The 24,073-nt window shown below is 41.5% G+C and overlaps 1 protein-coding gene across 1 annotated transcript in view; it reads left to right on the plus strand.

Annotated features, from left to right (window-relative positions):
- Positions 1–24,073, plus strand: part of ADAMTS19 (ADAM metallopeptidase with thrombospondin type 1 motif 19) — a 278,331-nt gene that overhangs the window by 203,257 nt on the left and 51,001 nt on the right. Inside the window, exon 14 of the mRNA XM_040344988.1 lies at positions 2,633–2,760. Coding sequence (XP_040200922.1) covers positions 2,633–2,760 — 128 coding nt within the window. The remainder of the gene's footprint in view (positions 1–2,632; positions 2,761–24,073) is intronic.

The raw sequence follows: 24,073 nt of genomic DNA on the forward strand, positions 1-24,073 counted from the left end.
GCCTAATTCATAGAATCAGGTTACACATAGATAGCCCTAAGATCCAACAGGTGTAAGTGACTTACACCGTCGGATCTTAGGCTGCAATTCTAGGCCGGCCGATAGGTGGCGATTCCATTGCGGTCGGCGTAGAATATGCAAATGACTAGTTACGCCGATTCACGAACGTCCACTTTGCCCGTCGCTGTAAATTTACGTTGTTTCCGTAGAGATAAGCCGCGTAAAACTAAAGCTGCCCTCTAGGTGATCTAGCCAATGTTAAGTATGGCCGTAGTTCCTGCGTCGAAATTTGAAATTTCACGTCGTTTGCGTAAGTCGTCCGTGAATGGCGTTGGACGCCATTTATGTTAACGTCGAAACCAATGACGTCCTTGCGACGTCATTTAGCGCAATGCACGTCGGGAAATTTTAGGGACGGAGCATGCGCAGTACGTTCGGCGCGGGAACGCGCCTAATTTAAATGGTCCCCGCCCCATTTGAATTAGGCGGGGCTTGCGCCGGGCGGATTTATGCTACGCCGCCGCAAGTTTACAGGTAAGTGCTTTAAACTTGCGGCGGTGTAACGTAAATGGTATACGTTACGCCGCCGCAGCGTAACACATTTCTATGTGAATTTGGCCCTCTGTCTTTTGGGGGACTAACTGGACAACAGTCACCTATTCATCATTTCACAAACACTGGTGTCTTTTGACATGTGATTTGACATGTCAAATTCCATGTCAAATCAGCAGCATTTTCCGTCAATTGCCTGCAATGGCACCATCCAAATCGGTGCGAAGCCGCATCTGCGGCGCATCACTGATTTCAAAAAGTTGTTTCTGTACTACTTTTTGCGATTTTGGCCCGCGATTTACATTAACATCTGGGCAGAAACCTATGCAGATGTCTCTGTAATCGCGGCTGAAAGCGGGACTGACAAGCGGGAGTGAAATCCTGCGAGTTCAGCTGAACTTGCACGGCTTCATTCCCGCAGCCCAGTGTGAACCTGGGCTAAAAGTCAGAATATGCCTCATCAGCTAGCAACTGAACCCACTGAAACAACCTACAGTGATATATTGGATTAACACAAAGTAGTTTCTATGTTCTAAGAAAATATTAATACAATGTGAATTATCTTAGCTTTTGTCAGGGTTTTAACAAAAGTGCTATTAATCCATATGTAGCGACCGATACTGGCAGGAAAGAAAGCCCCCTAGTGCTGGGGAGAGCTGGCATTACTCCAGGGTGGATGCATGGCTGTAGTTGAGGATTGAAACAACATTGGGTGCTAGTCACTTTTTCATCTTTTTCAGATGTTTATTTGCTCCAGGCTCACCAAGAGAGAGGGTTAGGGCTTCATATACCCCCCATCAACATATTTTCCAGACTCCAACCACTCTTGCTGTCAGAGTGCATAAAGAGAACATGGACCATGGTGTATTGCAAAAAATCCCCGGCTCCCTCATCATAGGATTTGATTAAAAGCAGCAGGAGCCAATGGCTCTCGTTGCTATCAATGTGCCCTGTAAGAAGGGAGAGAGTGATAATAGCCGCTGCTCTCGTGCACATCGCTGGATTGATATCTGGCTCAGGTAAGCATAATGGGGGCTGGGGGATCCTAGACACAGAAGGCTTTTTACCTTAGTGCAAAGCACTTTAAAGTGTATTTCCAGTCAAAAATGGTGGCGTAAGGAGCAGTTAGAACCACTGCAGCTCCATTAAAGAGGTTTATCCCCATTTTCTGTTCTGTTCACAACATTTTATCTGACAGTAGGTGAGCGGAGCACTCCAACAGTAACCCATATAAAAAAAAATATTTTCTTTAGTTGAGTAGGGAAAGAATGGAACTCGTATCATGTTTTTGTTTCTGTCTGTGTCCCTGTTCCAGATTTTCTACCACTTCCTTCTTCCACATCTGTAAAATGAACGCTTCATTGACATCCTCTCGTTGTATATGACCTGCACCTTAACCCCTGTATCTCCTCTCCTCCAATTATTTCTAGCCTACTCCAATAATCTGAATGACCTTGAAGTTTGCAAACTTACTTTGTGTCCTTGAATTATTTGGAACATGTTTACTATGCCCTGTGAACAGGCACGGATGTGTCACACATTTCACAGAGCCTGCATTCTGACCTATGGAGGTGCTGAGAGGAGGAGTATACGGAGGGGGAGTCAATACAAGAATCACTGCTTGCAGGCAGCAAGGTACCATGGGATATGTAGTTCTTAGAAATTGGAAGTAAACAGGGGGAGAAGCTGGAAAGCATGCAGGGAATTCAAGAAGTTGTGGAAAGAGATGTGCAGTAGACAGGCAGCACTCGCAACATAAAGTAAGCTTATATTGGATTGTCAAATATAAATATTGTTTTGTATTTCTGTTACAATGCAGATGTTATAAAATTAAAGTGTATGTTGTGACCATACACAAAGTTTTGAACATCATCTGCAGCTGCTTTCTCTTGTAATTTTTTTTATTTGTTAAAATGACAAAAGAAATACATATTTTGCTGTAGTCTGTAACTATGATGCATATGAAATTGTTGACTGTTGCTACCTTTTAGTGTTTTATGCTCCTGGCATCCTCAGCATTACATTTACACTAAGCTAAATTACAGTATATGACTCACCATGTTCTCTTGTTTCCATTTAGAGAAACCTTGCACACTGTTCTGTTCTGCCCTTGGAAAAGACCAGCCTGTCCTGGTGGCAGAGAAAACTTTGGATGGAACTTCCTGTGGACAGAATGGGCTGGATATGTGCTCCAATGGAAGGTGCCAGGTACAGTGAAAACATGTGCAAACATACATAAAATTAATATGCTACAATGGAGACTGAGGTGATGGAGGATGACTAAAAGCTCTATTAGTTCTTATTTAGAATTCAATATTATTCATAAGAAGAAATGGAAATATATTGCAGATTGTAAGGAAAGTAGATATGGTAATAGCTAAATGAGTTTGGGTGCATGGAAAATGGTTTCTTGGAAAGAATAATGTTCACTGGCATGCAAGGGGAAAGATCTAACTAGGCAAACAGTGATGTGTGAGTAAAGCAGATTTAATTTAAAGCTTTCATGCTCTACAGCAATTGAAATCTTGATAAGCAAATCAAAGTTTGTAGTTCTGGCATGTATCTATTTACTGATACATTCAAGGCAAAGGGAAAGGGTTATTTTAAAGCCCACCCTTTCATCACCTCATACTCACCTCTTCAGTCCTCCCCTGCTGTTCCTTATACTGTGCCAACTGACACCAAAATACTTGGTTTGGCTGAGGATGAAACTCAGAGGGAATGTCAATGTCACTCTCTCCATCATGTGATTGATTGGGTCAAGAGATTAGCTGCTAGGCCCAAACAGTACACCACAGAGGGAGGTCACATGACCACCCAACTCAGAAATACTGGGTATTTTATATTCAAATTCAAAAAAGCACAACACTGTGAAAAGCACATCCCCAAGTTATTGAATGGCTCATTGCAAAACTTAGACTTATTTGATTTTTCTGAATTTTATTTGACAAAAAATCATTAGGATTGTATTAATTATTATTATAATAATTATTAATATATTAAAGCTGAAATATGGCTATATAAAAAAAACACAGGTGTTTTTTCTCCCAACAGCTCCTAAGCAGTCTATACCTCTTTATTTATTTATTTTTTAAGAAAGGTTCAAACTCTCAGTAAAAACTTACCTTAGTCCATGGTTCCATAAAATCAAGCATTTAAGTCCAACAATGAGCTTTGCAGATACTTCTATCAGCAACCGTGCCCCACCCTGATGGGATGGATACTGATCCACCACTGATTACAGTAGGGCTGTGGTGGCAGGGGCAGCAACAAAACTGGTTTGCATGCATCATAGTGAGGGGCTTCAGTGGACCAGCTGTCACAACCAAAATCATTGAAGCCGAAGATCACAGAAACCTAAATTAAAATAATGGCCTGTTTAGAAGTGGATGGGGACAGTGCTTGTACTTTACCATTAGGTGTGTTAAAGGCTGCACATTTATTTTGATTGCACTGGCAATCACTATTTTTATTATGTACTATTTTTATATTTACAATGCTGTATTCCTAACCTTGGAATATCCAGGTATCTAATCCTAAAATACATAGAATAATCAATCCCTTAAGGGGATAAGATGGGGAAGGTTGGTGGGACTATAAGATACCAAACAAGAGAGAAGGGGTGAAAAAAGAAAAAGAGAAGGGTATAATAATGTATCCAATTGAGCAATGCAAACTAAAAATTACAATTTATTAAATTAAAGACTAAAAGAAACCCCTTTGGGAGGGGGGGGGGGCAATATATTGATCATCACAGAAGGCTTAGGCTAAAAACAATGCAAAATGCCTGCTTGGAGGCACAATGAATAATTGTATTAAGGCAATATAGATGCAAGGAACATCAATGCGTTTCAACGTTAAACGTCTTCTTCAGGATGTAGGCATCAGTTGCAGATTTTTGAGGATCTGTTTAAATGATAAATGAGCACATAAAAATATACACAGTTGAGATATACTGGTTGTCTCTGAGTCAGGGCAGCAAATAAGGAGGTCATTCTAAGTCCATTAATTAACACAAGGGATGGGTGGAGCAGCAAGTCCTTGAACTTGAAAGTGTTCTGAAAAGTAAATGTCTATGGAAAATACCTGGCTGGGGGTCCAGTGTCTCCCAAATCACACCAGAGAGGGACTCTATCCACTAGAGTAACACAGTTATAAAGGAGACATGGGTCGATGGTAGTAATCCCAGGGAGACAGCCAGATGGTGTGGACGCTTCTCTTGGCAATCTTGGAGAGTCCACACCATCTGGCTGTCTTCCCTGGGATTAGTACCATCTACCAATGTCTCCTTTAGAACTTTGTTACTCTAGTGGATAGAGTCCACCTCTGGTGTGATTTGGGAGAGACCTGACCCCCAGCCAGGTATTTGCCATAGATATTTACTTTTGGGCACACTTTAATGTTTAAGGACTTGCCACCACTTGCTGCTTCACCAATCACTTGTATTAATGATTGGACTTGGAGTGATCATCTTATTTGCTGCCCTGACTCAGAGACACCCAGTATTTCTCAACTATATACAGTACAGACCAAAAGTTTGGACACACCTTCTCATTCAAAGAGTTTTCTTTATTTTCATGACTATGAAAATTGTAGATTCACACTGAAGGCATCAAAACTATGAATTAACACATGTGGATTGTGGAATTATACATAACAAAAAAGTGTGAAACAACTGAAAATATATTTCATATTCTAGGTTCTTCAAAGTAGCCACCTTTTGCTTTGATTACTGTTTTGCACACTCTTGGCATTCTCTTGATGAGCTTAAAGAGGTAGTTACCTGGCGCAGCACCCCATCACTCTCCTTCTTGGTCAAATAGCCCTTACACAGCCTGGAGGTGTGTTTGGGGTCATTGTCCTGTTGAAAAATAAATGATGGTCCAACTAAACGCAAACCGGATGGAATAGCATGCCGCTGCAAGATGCTGTGGTAGCCATGCTGGTTCAGTATGCCTTCAATTTTGATTAAATCCCCAAGAGTGTCACCAGCAAAGCACCCCCACACCATCACACCTCCTCCTCCATGCTTCACGGTGGGAACCAGGCAACCAGTCCATCCGTTCACCTTTTCTGCGTCGCACAAAGACACGGGGGTTGGAACCAAAGATCTCAAGTTTGGACTCATCAGACCAAAGCACAGATTTCCACTGGTCTAATGTCCATTCCTTGTGTTCTTTAGCCCAAACAAGTCTCTTCTGCGTGATGCCTTTCTTTAGCAGTGGTTTCCTAGCAGATATTCTACCATGAAGGCCTGATTCACACAGTCTCCTCTTAACAGTTCTAGAGATGTGTCTGCTGCAAAAGGTGGCTACTTTGAAGAACCTAGAATATTAAATATATTTTCAGTTGTTTCACACTTTTTTGTTATGTATAATTCCACATGTGTTAATTCATAGTTTTGATGCCTTCAGTGTGAATCTACAATTTTCATAGTCATGAAAATAAAGAAAACTCTTTGAATGAGAAGATGTGTCCAAACTTTTGGTCTGTACTGTATATTGTTTGTGCTCATTTATCATTTGAACAGATCCCCAACAATCTGCAACGGATGCTTATCCCCTGAAGAAGACATTTAATGTTGCAAGGGATTCCTTGCTTCTGTATTCTTCTTTATACAATTATTCAATGTGTCTACAAGCAGGCATTTTTATGGCATTTTGCATTGTTTTTAGCCTAATCCTTTTGTGATAATCAACATGTTGCCCTCCCAAAGGGGTTTATTTTCATCTTGAATTCAATAAAATATTGTAATTTTTAGTTTGTATTGCTCAATTAGATAAATTATTATACCCTTCTCTTTTTCTTTTTTTCTCCCCCTCTCTCTTGTTTGGTATCGTATAGTCCCACCAACCTTCCCCATCTTTTCCCCTTCTAGGATTATTCTATTATTTTTATATAATGCCTAGGTGCATTAGGTGCCATTTAAAATGAATGTGGAGCCATTTAAATGCCATTTAAAATTAATGGCTCTGGGATGTACAACATTTTGTATCAGTGATGGGGCACATTTTATTTATGTATCTACATTAAAGGAAATTCTTTTTAACATGTTTGGCTTTTCAACTGATGAATTTCTCTTTCTGTAAAATAGAGAAAAAATATTACTGCTGCCAGAGAGAACGTTATTTTTACTGTAATTTATTCTAGAATCCTAATTATTGTCTAATGATAATAATAATCACATTATCAGGAACCACACAAATCTGTTATCAGGAACCACACTGATCTTCTCTCCAGGACCAGGGCTGTACACAAGCCCCCAACTGTACCTTTAGGCTAGGTTTACACTGCTGTGATCCGATGTTGATCCGATTTTCAGTGCAATTGTGTAATGCAACTTTGGATGCTACTTTGAATTGGTTTGCATATTCTATTGGACCGAAATCACACTGGAATTGCATGAAAGTAGTGCAGAAACCTTTTCCAAAATTTCACATGCACTGCAATCTTAGATCAACAGTCATATATATTGAGTCTATTAACAAGGCCTCTAAACGGCTAAAAGCCCTGTTTAATATATTTAAACACCCAACTGTAGTTTTTTTAAATAATCAAGCAATCTTTATATATATATATATATATATATATATATATATATATATATATATATATATATATATATATATAAAACTGTATATATTATTATAGTAAATGGGGATTTGTTGGTTTATGATCTTATAGTAACCTTTGGCCATCCAAGATGCATAACCTGAATGCTTTGGGGAATACCTTAACATCACTAGCAATATTTTTGAAAATAAATTTGGTCTTTCTGCAACTTGAGAAAAAATACTCCTAAATTCCAAGGCTACTTACTGAAATAGATCCCTTCACTAGCCCTTTCTTTCTGTTGTTCATAATTAGTAATTGATTCCGCATAAACTGTTTGAAAAGAGGTTATATGAAGAGATGCAGAAGTTTTTCGAATTACGCTCATAGAGTTGTTGCTATGTGTATGAAAATCAAGAGAGCAAGGCTGCTGAACCCTTAAAATGAAAACCAGTAAGGCGGACATTACTTCACTTTTTCCTTTTTTGTAGCCTAAACATGGAGTTGTTAAACATCTGTGTTCTTTATGAGGTCTTTGTCATCAAGTTAAACACATTCTTTTGTAGATGTAACATATATAAACAATAATGATCACAGCTAGGATTTGCATGATATGAAGGACGGGATGTGTATGCTGTGCATGCAAGCAGATACTGGACCAGAGTTTCTTGGTAGAGTTATAAAGAGCCAAGACAAAAACCAAAGCACTGAGAGCTCTTGTATAATTTTATGTATGATTTATTTATACTGCACCAACAATGTATGGAGCTCTTTGTCATTGCCAATTACATGCTGAACATGCTGCTGGATGAGAAATACAATCAAGTACAGACCAGGAAATATATTAGGGATGATGCCCAGAGCATCTCATCCTTATTCAACCATGACCCACATTATGTCTCAGCCTCAGCTTTGAAGTCGTTAAGCCTGCTCTAAATTAATCATGCAAATTACTTTTACACTTGTATAACCACCTGCCGTGTTTTAATGTTGGGTGGGAGCATAGCTTATTCCTAACTGCCAAGTTTATACAGCAACTACAAATGGCAGCTGTACTCTCTGGAGACACTAAGAATTCAAAACTCCAAAAGGTGCCAGGAAACATTCCTTAACTATTCATAACTTCAGAAATACTTAAACATAGTGATGGATGGAAGAGAGGATGTAGCATGTCTATTACATCCAGGATCCAAGTTGAAAATCACTTGTTACCTGTTGTAAGAAAAAAATACTTATAGGTATGCAAAAGATTTTGTTTACCTCTTAAAGGAGTTCATGTGCAATTAGTAAGTGGAAAAAAATGTTCAACATAAAGATTTATAGTAAAAAGCATTCTCAAGCTCACTTCCTCACTGATGCGTTACCACTAGACAATTGTCCCACGTGTTGCTATGCACAGGGTTTGCCTATAACCCTCCCACTTGACCCACGTGGTAGGTATCACATGGGTAGGTACAGAGCATGATGGGACTGTGAGGCCTATATAGGTCCGATGCAAGGCGCGCATCAGTCATTTCAGCGAGAAGAGCCGGCGTGTCAACATCGGGAGAAGAAGAGAAGTGAAGAACATGACGTCACAGCACGGAAGAAGAACTCACAGCACGGAAGGAGAAGAAGACGTACAGCACGGAAGAAGGCACCGGACAGCGAGACGAAGAACCGGGGTGCGCCGAGTCAACAGCGGAGAGCGGCGAACATAGAAGGAGACCCCCGGAGAGTTGAGAAGACCCCCCGGATAGCGGAGAAGACTCGTCGGGATAGCGGAAGAAGAAGCCCCCCCACCGAAGACGCCGGAGGAAACCCGCCGGGGGGTGGGGGCTTTTTTAAAAGCAACCCCCCCGGCGGTGGAAGAGAACCAGACGGCGGCCCCCACCCCCCTGAAGACGTCAAAGAAGAAGCTCCCCCTGGTAAAAGAGCTAATAAAGAAGACAGGGGAGGCCTCCGGAGCAGAAAAATAAAATATTTTAATACCCTGTGTGGTTTATTTGTGTTTTTACCACTTTTCTTGCAGGTGAATGGGTAGGGGTACGATGTACCCCATACTCATTCACTTAGGGTGGGGGGCCGGTATCTGGGGGCCCCCTTATTAAAGGGGGCTCCCAGATTCCGATAAGCCTCCCGCCCGCATACCCCGACAACCAACGGCCAGGGTTGTCGGGAAGGGGCCCTGTCCTCATCAACATGGGGACAGGGTGCTCTGAGGTGGGGGGGCCCCAGTGCGCCCCCCTGCCCCAGAGCACCCAACCCCCCCATGTTGAGGGCATGCAGCCTGGTACGGCTCAGGAGGGGGGGGGGGCGCTCGCTCGTCCCCACTCCCTTCCTGGCTGGCCGGGTAGCGTGCTTTGGATACGGGTCTGGTATGGATTGTAGGGGGACCCCCTACGCCGTTTTTTTCGGCGTAGGGGGGCTCTCCTTACAACCCATAACAGACCTAAGGGCCCGGTATGCTCCTGAGGGGGGAACCCATGACGGATTTTTATTTAAAATCCGGCGGGGACTTCCCCCTCAGGATTCATAACAAACGCCGCACGTGTAGAATTGGCGGGAATCCAAGTCGGATCTCCCGTCGCTTCTATGACGCGCTTGCTGGGATGTGCTGTCACTATTCCAGTGAGTGCGAGATGTCGGCGAGATCTCGGCACCATGTCGCCGAGAATCAGCGCGATGCTGTCGTGCTAAAAACACAATATCACAAACACCTACTGTAAGGGATAAATGTTTTGAGGGATAGTTCTCTCAAAGAATGGTATAGGCACCTACCTGCCATGTTCATACACAATATGCACAGCAGGCTTATCTGGTTTTGGCCAGCTGGACCTTGGTATCATGCAGCAGTCGTAACAACACTTTCTCCCAATGCTGTTTAAGCTCTGTAGCTACAGAGTGAGATAACGATTTCTTATGTAACAGCTCTAGGCAAACAATAGCATCTAGTGGTTTCTGCAGCTGTATAGTTCTAGAATTTTTCCATTCCATGGCTTACCAAATAAGGTTCCTCTCATAACACTTACCCAGATAGCAAGCAATTGTGCTGTAAGTTTGAAAATGACTTGCTAAGCTATTGCTAGACTTGACAGGCTTCACATGTTTGTTGTGCAATTGCAGCAAGTCCACATTGCATGACTCCAGATCAACTTTCTTTGCAAACATTCTGCAAGTTTGCTGCAATTTCTGGGTCAGTTATGTTGTGCTGTGCAATAGTCATCCCACCACAGGGGTCACTGTGGTTGATTTTTTTTTTTTTTTTTTTTTGCTGTAGACTTGCAGAGCTCTTGCTGTAGACTCACCACTGCAACTTTGCTCTTGCTAAAAACTTGCCATGCAAATTTGCTACAAATTGGAAAAGTGTCAACCAGAACTTGTGCTTCAAGTGCTCTGCAAGTGTACAACTTGCTAGTGAAAATGTGCAGCAAGTTAACAGACTTACAATTCAACACTGCCACAAATTTGTGGCAAGTTATCCTTGCTATCTGGGTATGAGTCTCCTAAAGAAGGAATCAGGGGTATAGTTGACTGAGAGACATTGAGACAACAAAGCAGACGATTCTGGTGTAAGCGGTTATTCCTGAATCAGGGGCCTATTCATCTTCCAGTACCATGTTCTGGGAGAAGGACACCCATTTTGTCATCCATAGCATAGTCCAAGAAAGTTTGCTTTTGACCACAGTCTTAGAGATATTAGGAGGTAGAGATTGGGAGGCCAGAATGTAATCAACTCTGGAATATGTATTATGTGGGGCAGGAAATAATATACACATGGACATCTGGATAATGTAGATGCCAAGCATCCACAAGGCAAAAAGATTGTAAAGTTCTTTTGACACAGCAAAGGTAAGAGTAAGACATGTGAGTGGCAGATCTTGAGGCATCCAATAAAGGGTCAAGAGTCAGGTTAAGAACTCCACTCCTGATCAATGTACCCTCAACAAAGGGTTGTAGAACTGAGATGCAGTCTTCAAGAAATTGAAGTTGGGCTTAATAAGGGAGATAGAAAGAGACTAAGGTGGCCTTTTGTCCCTCCAAGTCAACATTTAGAAACAAGAAATGATCATTGTTGTTGGTCTTTTGATCAATCCTCCAACCAACCGTCCTGGGAATCAGGGAGCTCACAGGGTTTGGTACTGTAGTACACCAAGGGAAAGCAGCAATTTGGAAACTTCAGGAAGCTATTCCTTGTGAGTTTCTTGTACAAAGGCTACATGAGTCCTGAGGTGCCAGAGCTCCTGTAGGATGTTGGCCACTTCCTGGGAATATTGAAACAATTGGTGTTCAAAAATGTGAACCTGCAGGTAGGCATGATGAATAGGCAGAGGCACCCAAAAGAGATCAAAGAAGCTCAGTACTACGGCTAATGATGCAGACTGCCTGGGGGGAGGGGAAGATAAAAGAAAAGAGAAAAAAAAGGAGGGAGTAGCAGCAAGCAGAGGAAGAGCAAAAGGTCAGCACTTCCAGAGAAAGGGAGGCAAGTGGGGAACAAAGGAGTAAGCAGAGAGCACTAAACGAGAAAACCAAAGCGTGGCTCAAAGCAAGCCTACCTGCTGCTACAGAGTACAGAGTCCTCTCTCAGAAGAGATGGGATCCCGCAAAAACATATGTGGGGTAGCGGTAAGTGATTGCAGGGTAAGAGCTATTCTGCAACCAAATTTATTTGAGTGGTCAAAATCTAAAATATTAGTGAAAATGCCACAAATAGATAAACATATTATACATGCACAGACTTTGTCAATAACTCTTGCTTCCACAAGAATAAACAGTAGATATGTGCATTCCCGTTCGTACGAATGTTATTTTCGTACGAAAATGTTCATTTTCGTACCCGCAGAATAATGTGTACATACGAAAAAATGTAAGCACCAAAATACGAAAACGACGGGATTACGAATGAGTCGCATAACGAACAACCGCAAATACGAACGAACGATCCGACGAAAACGGCAAAAGAACGAATATGACATCTATAACAAAAGACTTGCATTCTTTATTTTGTTTGAATCCTTGTTCTGTTCGTATTTTGATTTTCAGTCGTATGTTCATATGACATCTATAACAAAAGATTTTCATTCTGTATTTTGTTTGATTCCTTTTTCTGTTTGTATGTTCATATGACATCTTATAACAAAAAATTTGTATTCTGTATTCTGAATTCCTTTATTCTGTTCGTAATTTGGTTTCAAAATACAGAATGCAAATCTTTGTTATAAGATGTAATTTTCGTTTTTTTGAATGGACAGTGAGTGTAGTTAGAAATGAAACAGAACAAAAAAATGAAAAAAATTTCTGTGCACATGTCTAATAAACAGTACGATATTGAGTAAGAGGAGATATTATTTCCTGCTCCTTGTCTTCAGCAAAATTGTCTGTAACCGAACAGACGGCATGGGCAGCCGGGCCACAGGGACCGGAGAGATGAGCATCCCAGGCAGAAATGTTCCTTTCTTGTCAACACACTAACTGTGAATACACAAGTGGAGAAAAGAGCACACAGGCTCTGGTGCAGAAAACATTTTTTTATAGAATGAATAAAAACAATATACTCACAAACATGAGTAGACACAGGCATATAATCCACTCGAATCCCTCCATAGCAGTGCAGGAGCTCGACAGAGCTGTCAGCTAACACTACAAGGGTATAAGATCTCAAGATCTGAGTGCAGGTAGGTACCCAGTTGATATTATGGAGGCAGAGTGTGACAGAACCCACTGTCACTGTGTGTTTTGGAAGGGACTGTGGGCGGGCCTCCTACCCACAGACTATGGCCCAGAGACTGGAGACCGGGGGACAAGCTTGCATTGAGATAATGTAATGCTACATCCCTTCTCCCCCACCCCCCCTCTTGTTGCTGTGTCTAATTGTGTTGGTAAATGGCACATAGTATAGACAATGGTCTGGACTGGAGACATCTCTCCACAGGGGATGTGTATTGAGAGGCTGCCTGCATACCATAATCTCATTATGTTTATCTGTAGTTTCAATGTACAAGTGTTCCGTTCCCATTGGTTGTTCCTTGTCCCCTCCCCCCTCCCCTCTAAGACAAAGCTAAGAGGAGTGTCCCTAACTGTGTGTAAAAGTGTATGTCTTGTATTTAGTAAACAGTTTATGCTCTGCATGTTTAACCCTCAACACCTTTTGGAGGACAGGAGACACAGGTCTGGCAGATGTGCCCACCTGGGGTATTCGAGATCCGTCACACAGAGTAATATGGATCTCACCCACTTCAGTGGGATATAAAGATATTATCAGAGTTGACAAATACAATTCAGTGTTCCTGCCAAAGACCAAACCGATGAGCGAGAGATAGATGAGGAGGAGGAGGAGGAGTGGGTGAGATCCATATTACTCTGAGCTCTGCCTGCATTATCTTATCTGGGTACTAATTCAATAAAAAAATGTTTTCTGTACCACAGCCTGTGCGCTCTTTTTTCCACTTGTCTTTTTTCCACAGTCTCCAGTGCCCACCGATCAAGAGAGTTGCAAGGTGGTGCAAACCATACTATATTAACCTCCTCCAAGATGGAACACCCCACAAACATTTTTAGATTTTTCAGTTTTTGGGTTATCCTAGGCATGAGCGCAAGTACTGTTTATTGTGTTTACATTGTAAGCAGGGAGTAACATATAATAAACTATTAAATGTGATAGTTCCCCTTCCTAGTGGTCAGCCAGTATATATTTATCACAGGGAAGCTATTAGCTGCACCCCCTCCCCTCCATATGGGATATGTATAACTGTAGTCAACTATAAAACAGCAAAATCCGCAGTGAATAAGGCACAGCATCTGGAGAGTGGCAAAATGGGTAACTGTGAACAACTGTTGTAGCAAAGCACCAGCAGTCCAGAGGACCAACTAAGAAGTCAGGTATGGTATAACTTCAACTCAGCCAGTATTGTGATCTCCAGCAGATAAGTTTGTACAGGGGTAAAGGAAAAAGATCAGCCACAACATACACAGATCTATGGAAAAAAAACAGTGCTGACTACAACCAATGACCTATCCCTATTTATCAACTAAATATAAAAAAAGTACATAAAATTCATCATATTTATTTGATGAATAGGGATAGGTCATTGGTTGTAGCTAGTGCTGTTTTTATTTTTTCATAAATCTGTGTATGTCGTGACTGATCTTTTTCCTTTACCTGTACAAAGAAGTATAATGTGCTATTTTTTTAGACAGCAGCTACTAACTTTATCACATTATGTCACATTTTAAATAGTCCATTATGTTAAGATGAATTTCAAATGTGAGACTGACACACGATGCACCCAATAATTGTGACAAGGAAAGATGTAGCTTCCACCTCTACACACACTGCCGAGTAGACACAGGCATATAATCCACTCGAATCCCTCCATAGCAGTGCAGGAGCTCGACAGAGCTGTCAGCTAACACTACAAGGGTATAAGATCTCAAGATCTGAGTGCAGGTAGGTACCCAGTTGATATTATGGAGGCAGAGTGTGACAGAACCCACTGTCACTGTGTGTTTTGGAAGGGACTGTGGGCGGGCCTCCTACCCACAGACTATGGCCCAGAGACTGGAGACCGGGGGGACAAGCTTGCATTGAGATAATGTAATGCTACATCCCTTCTCCCCCCCCCCCCCCCCTTGTTGCTGTGTCTAATTGTGTTGGTAAATGGCACATAGTATAGACAATGGTCTGGACTGGAGACATCTCTCCACAGGGGATGTGTATTGAGAGGCTGCCTGCATACCATAATCTCATTATGTTTATCTGTAGTTTCAATGTACAAGTGTTCCGTTCCCATTGGTTGTTCCTTGTCCCCTCCCCCCTCCCCTCTAAGACAAAGCTAAGAGGAGTGTCCCTAACTGTGTGTAAAAGTGTATGTCTTGTATTTAGTAAACAGTTTATGCTCTGCATGTTTAACCCTCAACACCTTTTGGAGGACAGGAGACACAGGTCTGGCAGATGTGCCCACCTGGGGTATTCGAGATCCGTCACACAGAGTAATATGGATCTCACCCACTTCAGTGGGATATAAAGATATTATCAGAGTTGACAAATACAATTCAGTGTTCCTGCCAAAGACCAAACCGATGAGCGAGAGATAGATGAGGAGGAGGAGGAGGAGTGGGTGAGATCCATATTACTCTGAGCTCTGCCTGCATTATCTTATCTGGGTACTAATTCAATAAAAAAATGTTTTCTGTACCACAGCCTGTGCGCTCTTTTTTCCACTTGTCTTTTTTCCACAGTCTCCAGTGCCCACCGATCAAGAGAGTTGCAAGGTGGTGCAAACCATACTATATTAACCTCCTCCAAGATGGAACACCCCACAAACATTTTTAGATTTTTCAGTTTTTGGGTTATCCTAGGCATGAGCGCAAGTACTGTTTATTGTGTTTACATTGTAAGCAGGGAGTAACATATAATAAACTATTAAATGTGATAGTTCCCCTTCCTAGTGGTCAGCCAGTATATATTTATCACAGGGAAGCTATTAGCTGCACCCCCTCCCCTCCATATGGGATATGTATAACTGTAGTCAACTATAAAACAGCAAAATCCGCAGTGAATAAGGCACAGCATCTGGAGAGTGGCAAAATGGGTAACTGTGAACAACTGTTGTAGCAAAGCACCAGCAGTCCAGAGGACCAACTAAGAAGTCAGGTATGGTATAACTTCAACTCAGCCAGTATTGTGATCTCCAGCAGATAAGTTTGTACAGGGGTAAAGGAAAAAGATCAGCCACAACATACACAGATCTATGGAAAAAAAACAGTGCTGACTACAACCAATGACCTATCCCTATTTATCAACTAAATATAAAAAAAGTACATAAAATTCATCATATTTATTTGATGAATAGGGATAGGTCATTGGTTGTAGCTAGTGCTGTTTTTATTTTTTCATAAATCTGTGTATGTCGTGACTGATCTTTTTCCTTTACCTGTACAAAGAAGTATAATGTGCTATTTTTTTAGACAGCAGCTACTAACTTTATCACATTATGTCACATTTTAAATAGTCCATTATGTTAAGATGAATTTCAAATGTGAGACTGACACACGATGCACCCAATAATTGTGACAAGGAAAGATGTAGCTTCCACCTCTACACACACTGCCGCTTACCGACTCCAAATGATCTCCTATTACTGGAGATCACACTCACTTTTGGCTTAATACCCAGCCCGGGCCTTTAGGTTACCAAGCAATGGTCCCAGCGTCCTCCCAGGTATAATTCCTCACAGGTAAGTATTGCCAGTTGGTCCCCATGAAGAAAAGGAAATAATTAAAATGACTAGATTAAAATTGTCAACACAGCCAGCAATGAGATAAAAACAGTAGAAATGGTAGAAGTCAGTCAATGGAGGGTGGTGAGTGTGTGGAACAAGGGAAAAAGAAAGGCCTCCCCAGCCTTCAGGGTGAATCAAGGGAGGGGGGTGCACTGTGATCCCCTGCTAAGATGATCCACACAGCTTGTCACGCTCTGCTCATCTGAAAGCAGACATATACGTATATTTGCAATATACACAGATGCCTGTAATTGTAGAGCCTGATCAGAAGAAGACTGTCTAGTGGGCATATCCCCTACCCAGGGAGATTCAGCATAGTGTTCATGACTCTCTGGAAGTAGGTTCCATCTGTCTTTTCTTCCTCTCCCCAATCCAGTTTATCTCAGCCAGCAAATAAAATGTTTTCTTTTTATGACACACTATATATCTTTCACAGATTTGATGACACTTCTATTTTAAGAGAAGGCAATATGGCATGTGGCGGGAGCGGACTCACAACTCATGGGGCCCCCGGGCAATAGAAGATTATGGGGCCCTCGGGCTTACAGATGGCCACCATGCCAGGAGGCAGTGCAGAGTCGGGGCAGCTAAAATCTCGGGATTTTCACATCAAAAGCATGTCGGTTTCGGACATATGAGGGACAGATGTAACAAAAACACAGGTTTTTACATACTGTCCCTGGTTTTACTGAGCCTGGCAACCCTGATGGGGCCCCCTAGTGGCATGGGGCCCTCGGGCAGTGCCCGGGTGCCTCAATGGTCAGTCCACCCCTGGTATGTGGTATATAATATATTTTAGCCAGCAGCAATCAGGTAGACTGGCATTTTTCTAACATATAATCTAGAAATAATTTTTGAACAGAACATAAATATTTCTCAACAAAGGTAATTTTAGAGAGAGAGAGAGAGAGAGAGAGAGAGAGAGAGAGAGAGAGAGAGAGAGAGAGAGAGAGAGAGAGAGAGCAGGCAGGCTTCATCTGTAAATTAAAAAAAAATCATTTTTAGTCTCCCTGGGACATAGGATTTTTTTTTTTCAATTTATTATCTGTTTATATTTCACAACATGTTTTATAGGTCAGAATTTTAGTGGTAAAAATGGAGACCAGGGGATTTGTATGTAAGGAATCACTGTCAGGACATACAGTACCACCTAAAGTGTGTTTTTAGAAGTTCACAACTGAGAAACAGTATAACAGAATCGATCACAGTCATTTATGAGTGCACTGACTGCCCAAGTGTGTTTCCCTGAAGCGCCTGGTATAAATGCCATTCCAGACATACACGTGCATCTATCAGACATTTTTGTTTTTACAATGCATCGGTATGGAGGTAAAGAGAATCTGAACCGTGCAAGATGTACCCTAAAAAGGCAAACATAGGAATTGCAAAAGACTAATCACCAGTAATCTGAAGGGCCTGCGGGATCCCTGCAGCTCAAACTTTACCATAACTCACTTAAATTGCCCTTTTCTGTGCAGTCTCTCTCAGTGGAGCCAACTATCTTGGTAGAAGAGGAGAGCTTTGCTTCCTCAAGTCAGAGCTGCATTCTTAAAGACTGGGGATCTGATGACTGATGGAAGAACAATCAAGAAGCAGTGTAGAAAGTACAGATCCACATAATAAATGAATGAAAAGCAGGGAGATTGCTGTGCTGCAAGGTACAGCTTTCTTTCCAGCAAGAAAATCAATGAGACCAGAAGTCAGAGGCACTGTGCCTTAAACGATCTCTCACTGCAGACATACAACTATGAGGCTGTCGGCACAAGAAGTGCGCTACTTTTTTTCAGGATGAAATTAAGGCAAAAGTTAGATTCTTCAGAGCACTGATTAGGTACAATTAGTATTTGTAGATGTTCCCTATAATGCCCTGTACACACGATCGGTCAATCCGATGAGAACGGTCTGATGGACCGTTTTCATCGGTTAACCGATGAAGCTGACTGATGATCAGTCGTGCCTACACACCATCGGTTAAAAAAACGATCGTGTCAGAACGCGGTGCCGTAAAACACAACGACGTGCTAAAAAAAAAGCTTACAAGTTCAATGCGTCCAAGCATGCGTTGACTTGATTCTGAGCATGCGTGGATTTTTAACCGATGGTTGTGCCTACTAACGATCGTTTTTTTTCTATCGGTTAGGTATCCATTGGTTAAATTTAAAACAAGATTGCTTTTTTTTAACCTATGGTTAAATAACCAATGGGGCCCACACACGATCAGTTTGGTCCGATGAAAACGGTCCATCAGACCGTTCCCATCGGTTTGACCGATCGAGTGTACGTGGCATAAGATAGCAATTACACATTTGAGTTCAGGTCCACTTGAAGTGCAGATGCTTAGGGGATACAGTATAAGAAATAGTGTGACAACAAAAATGTATTAACAAATTTGGCAAAATATAACAGTCAGGTAAAATGTTCTAATCTTCAATAAAGTGTACATTATTAGACATGATAACAATGTCCAATGATCGGGTCATGTTGCAAGGTATAGTTTGCTAATGCAATGCAGTTCTCTTGGAATAGTGTGCAATCTGATAGATTTCATTTCCAGGCTTCACTATTTTGTATAGAGCATTTAATATATACAATGGATTCACCTTCTTTTAAACCTGGGTAAGATGTATAACATTACATTTTAGGCATTGTGTCAATTGTCTAATACGTCAAAGAACAACACATTTTTGTGTGAAGTAGGATCCCAAACATATGTACAGAAGTAATAAGAGTACACTCATTGCCAGCATAGCACAGGTGTAGACAGAGATTAAAATAGATACAAGAAAAGTGTTTTGGTGTAGAATGTTTCTGTTTTAATGAAAATCCCTTCCAGGAATCTTGAATTTATCAGTATTGGCTTCACGCCCTTTTGTAAATTCCGACTTAAAAGGAGTAAATATTTTTCTGTGTTTCGTCTTTTAAGAGAAGTAAGATGGAACATGTATGATTTGATTTGAGACCAAACATGCTTTTTGCAACATTGCTTATATGCCTCAGTCTATGCCAGTGAAACCCCAGGAATGTGATTTCAATGTGTTCTTACCCTCTAACTCCAAATGTCAATTTACATATTTTGTTTGGATAATTTGAGCAGGTGAGCAAGTCATCTGGCAAGTTATCACTGTCAATCCCTCAAACCTATTTAATAATGAATTGCTGAAAGCTAATATGTGGGAAGAAAGCCAAACGTCTTTAACTAATTGGCCATTCATATTAGAAAGTGCCTTGGTAAACAGTAAAATATTTTTACCACATCTACATAGGCATCAAAATACACATACACAAACACTGGGTTACTTTGTTCTAAATGTGAAGACTGGAGCCTCACCCTTAGCTCTCCCTGTTTTTGGATCCATGCTCTGCTATCCTCCTTTTTCACTAGCTGACAAATTGTCATTCTCCTGCATATCTGTGCTGCAACAACAGAAGCTCAGGAATACAACATATTACAGTTCGGGCCGATCAAATGTTGGGCCCTAACATTGCCTGTTTGCCCATTGAGTGAACACCCAAATTTGTGGGGCGCACTGCACAGTGCATTCTAAAGCTATAGGGCATAGTGGATAGCTGTTTTTTCCCCTGCGGTAGCACATTGGAGCATGCTTTGCTGGGATTTTTCGCTTTCCTCTGGATCAACTGTGGGTGATGGATTGTGTAGATGGGATTGTATTATTTTTTTTAATTTTTGGTTGAACTAGATGGAATTGTGTCTTTTTTCAACCTGACTAACTATGTAACTATATACTATGTATGATGTTGAGGAACAGGCCGGTAAGCCGGCCGCGGGGCATCCTTACCAATGGGTGAGTCACCAGCTGTCAATGGACTTCCCCACTGACAGCTGAATGCAAAAAAAAATTGCAGGCAATAGAAAAATCTTAAAAGAAATCGATGTCGGGTCCCCCAAAATCCATACAAGACCCTTATCCGAGCATGCAGCCCGGCAAGCCAGGAAAGGGGGAGGACGAGTGAGCATTCCCCCTCCTGAACCATACTAGGCTACATGCCCTCAACATGGAGGTGGTGCTTTGGGGCAGGGGCACATCCACCGTTGTAGACCCATCGTCAATTATGACACCACCGCTGGATCCAACAAAAAAAAGCTCCGCCCGTGTCGAAGGCTAATCACCATCTGCTTGCTTGGGCGTTTGATAGTTCTTATATAGATAAGTGTGACGTCACCAACCCAGCATGCACCAATCAGTGATGTCACACTGGGGTGGTGCCACCAGGTGACATTGCCAGGTGGCTCAGCCCCTTACCTATGTAAGAACTGTCAGATGGCAGAGCAGGCACATGGCAGTTAGCCTTTTTTTTTTGGGGGGGGGGGGGCTTTGTGATTGGATCTACAGTGATGAGAACCTTGAAAGTAATGGGAGAGGAAATGTTTTTGAACAAATTAAAATCTATCCTGTTTTATACAAGTTTGAATGAAATTCTAGGGGCTATAATATTAGTTGATTGCAAGAAGCAATGTTCTGGCAAACAAGTTATCTATAAATGTTACCCTAGCATTTTATACTTGTTTTACTATGTACTTGCATGAAGAAGAATTCTGTTCTCTTTACATTGCTTCCTCTGTGAAATTCCTAGTGATCCTGCCAGTTTCCTGCTTTTCTATTTCAAACTGACCACCCGTGGCATGGAAGGACATTCATTATCCCAGCATGGTCAGTTTGCTTCTTTGCATTCTACTTGGAAGCTGCAGGCTGCTGTGCTGATGCACATCATGCCTGTACTCCTGTGGTCAGACTTTTGGTGACATGCCCCCGCATAGATCTTCACTAGGAAGATCAGTGTACTCCTCTCCCTCTGCCTCCTGCTGACACACACCCCTGCCCTGCTCTTCTGCGGGAAGATCAGTGTATTGCTGTTTCAATGCCTTTACTCACACACCCACTGCACAGCTCATCACAATGTATTGCTGACTCCTTTTTACACTAGACCGTGCCTTATACACTATATTGTCAAAAGTATTGGGACACCTGCCTTTATACGCACGTGAACTTTAATGGCATCCCAGTCTTAGTCCGTAGGATTTAATATTGAGTTTGCCCACCCTTTCAGCTATAACAGCTTCAACTCTTCTGGGAAGGCTGTCTACAAACCCCAAACGTGCTCATCCATGTCTTCATGGGCCTTGCTTTGTGTACTTGTGCGCAGCCATGTTGGAACAGGAAGGGGCTATCTCCAAACTTTTCCCACAAAGTTGGGAGCAGGAAATGAAAATGAAACAAGACATGCCAAAATGTCTTGGTAAGCTGATGCCTTAAGAGTTCACTTCTCTGAAACTAAGGGGCAAAACCCAAACCCTTAAAAACAACCCCACACCATAATCTCCCCTCCACCAACTGATTAGCAGGGGTGGTCCAATACTACATATACTGTGTATATATATATATATATATATATATATATATATATATATATATATATATATATATATATACAGTGGGGATCGAAAGTTTGGGCACCCCAGGTAAAAATGTGTATTAATGTGCATAACGAAGCCAAGGAAAGATGGAAAAATCTCCAAAAGGCATCAAATTACAGATTAGACATTCTTATAATATGTCTAAAAAAATTGATTTTATTGCCATCATTTACACTTTCAAAATTACAGAAAACAAAAAAATGGCGTCTGCAAAAGTTTGGGCACCCTGCAGAATTTATAGCATGTACTGCCCCCTTTGCAAAGCTGAGACCTGCCATTGTCATGGATTGTTCTCAATCATCGTCTGGGAAGACCAGGTGATGTCAATCTCAAAGATTTTAACTGCCCAGACTCATCTGACCTTGCCCCAACAATCAGCACCATGGGTTCTTCTAAGCAGTTGTCTAGAAAACTGAAACTGAAAATAGTTGACGCTCACAAAGCTGGAGAAGGCTATAAGAAGATAGCAAAGCGTTTTACGATGTCAATATCCTCTGTTCGGAATGTAATTAAGAAATGGCACCCTGCAGAGTTAATATCTTGTACTGCCCCCTTTGGCAAGTATCACAGCTTGTAAGAAGATAGTGCAGCGCTTATATTAGTCCGAATAAAAGTAATCAAAAATGATCTTCTTATAGTGACTGGTGATGAACACAAAACATGCAGGTGATGTAGCGTGGAACAGAAAGGACACCTCCACCAATAGTAGCAATGGCCGCTCACCTCACAGATATGACCCTCTATTAGATTAGGTCAAAATCAGCATTCCCATATGGGTGTATACAAAGCTCCTCTCCAGTGTGAATCCAGCAATGGTCAAACAGTGGAAGGCAGCACTCTCCAAAATAGGTCAGCGAACACAGCAGTAATCGAATCCGTTCATGAGAAGAAAGGACAGTACATAGTGTTTCTCCGCATAAACATATATAAATTTAATAACAACGGAATGAAACTTACAAGCAAGGCACTTAATCCAGTGCCAGGAATCAAGAGCAATCATAAACACAGTCCGGTGAATGGTCGCGGGTGACGTCACGTTTTCCCTACCGAACGTTGTGTCCTGGGGGCGGGACTTCTTCAGCGGATGTAGGGGAAGACGGACGTGCACCCTGTGAAATACTCAGACGCCGCATCCGCTACGGTGCGGTATACAGGACAAAAAACACTAGAACGCGGAAGTCACATGGTGCATGTAAACACAGCACCATGTGATCGGGAAAAACCCGATCACCGCATCCGGAACAGTGCAGGGGGTTGCAAAATGACTAAGCAACCCGGTCAATGGTAATTTGGGCAACTAATCTAAATAATAAAAGTGAATGAAGAAAAAAATTAATTTTAAAACAAACACCAGATAGAAAAACATATCCAGTCTGCATAATGTAATGGAGACTGGTGAAATACACGTGAAGTCAGCCGCGGCCAAATGGACTGTAAAATACATATCATAAAATACATAGATATCCATACAAAATGACAGAAATAGATACCTACAATATAAAAAACACATAATATGACCATAAAAATATATATATATATATGTGTGTAAAAAATACATATATATAAAAAAATTAAAAAAATACTCATAAAATCAACGGTCGGATATAAAACAATTAATATCAAATTCCACGTTAAGGCCATCAGGGCAAAGCACATGAGTCTCATGGATCCAATAAGATTCTTTCTTACTCAGTTGCCGAATAAAATTACCCCCCCTCCAGTGACGGTTGACCTTTTCTATTCCCCAAAAACGCAAGCCCTTGGGGTTTCTATGATGGAAATCTTTGAAATGGCGTGATACATTGTGTGTAGTTTTCCCCAATTTGATGTTATTAACATGCTCAGCTAAACGAACATGTAGGGGCCTAGATGTCCTACCGATATATTGAAGGTCGCAGTCGCATTCCAACATATACACAACGCCTACAGTGTCGCAGGTTATAAGCTGTTTAATATCATATTCTTTGTTAGTGACCGATGCCAAAAACTTTTTCCTCTTTTTTAAGTTAACTTTGGAGTGTTTACATGGTACACATCTTCCACAGGCGTAAAATCCCCCAAGAAATTTGAACATTCTGTTGTCAGAAATGACAGGGGGATTAAGCACACTATCATCCCCCTGTCATTTCTGACAACAGAATGTTTTCTATCTATTTAAGTATCACAGCTTGTAAACGCTTTTTGTAGCCAGCCAAGAGTCTTTCAATTCTTGTTTGAGGTATCTTTGCCCATTCTTCCTTACAAAAGTCTTCCAGTTCTTTGAGATATCTGGGCT

The sequence above is a fragment of the Rana temporaria genome, chromosome 1, assembly GCF_905171775.1.
Source record: "Rana temporaria chromosome 1, aRanTem1.1, whole genome shotgun sequence".
NCBI classification, from domain to species: domain Eukaryota; kingdom Metazoa; phylum Chordata; class Amphibia; order Anura; family Ranidae; genus Rana; species Rana temporaria.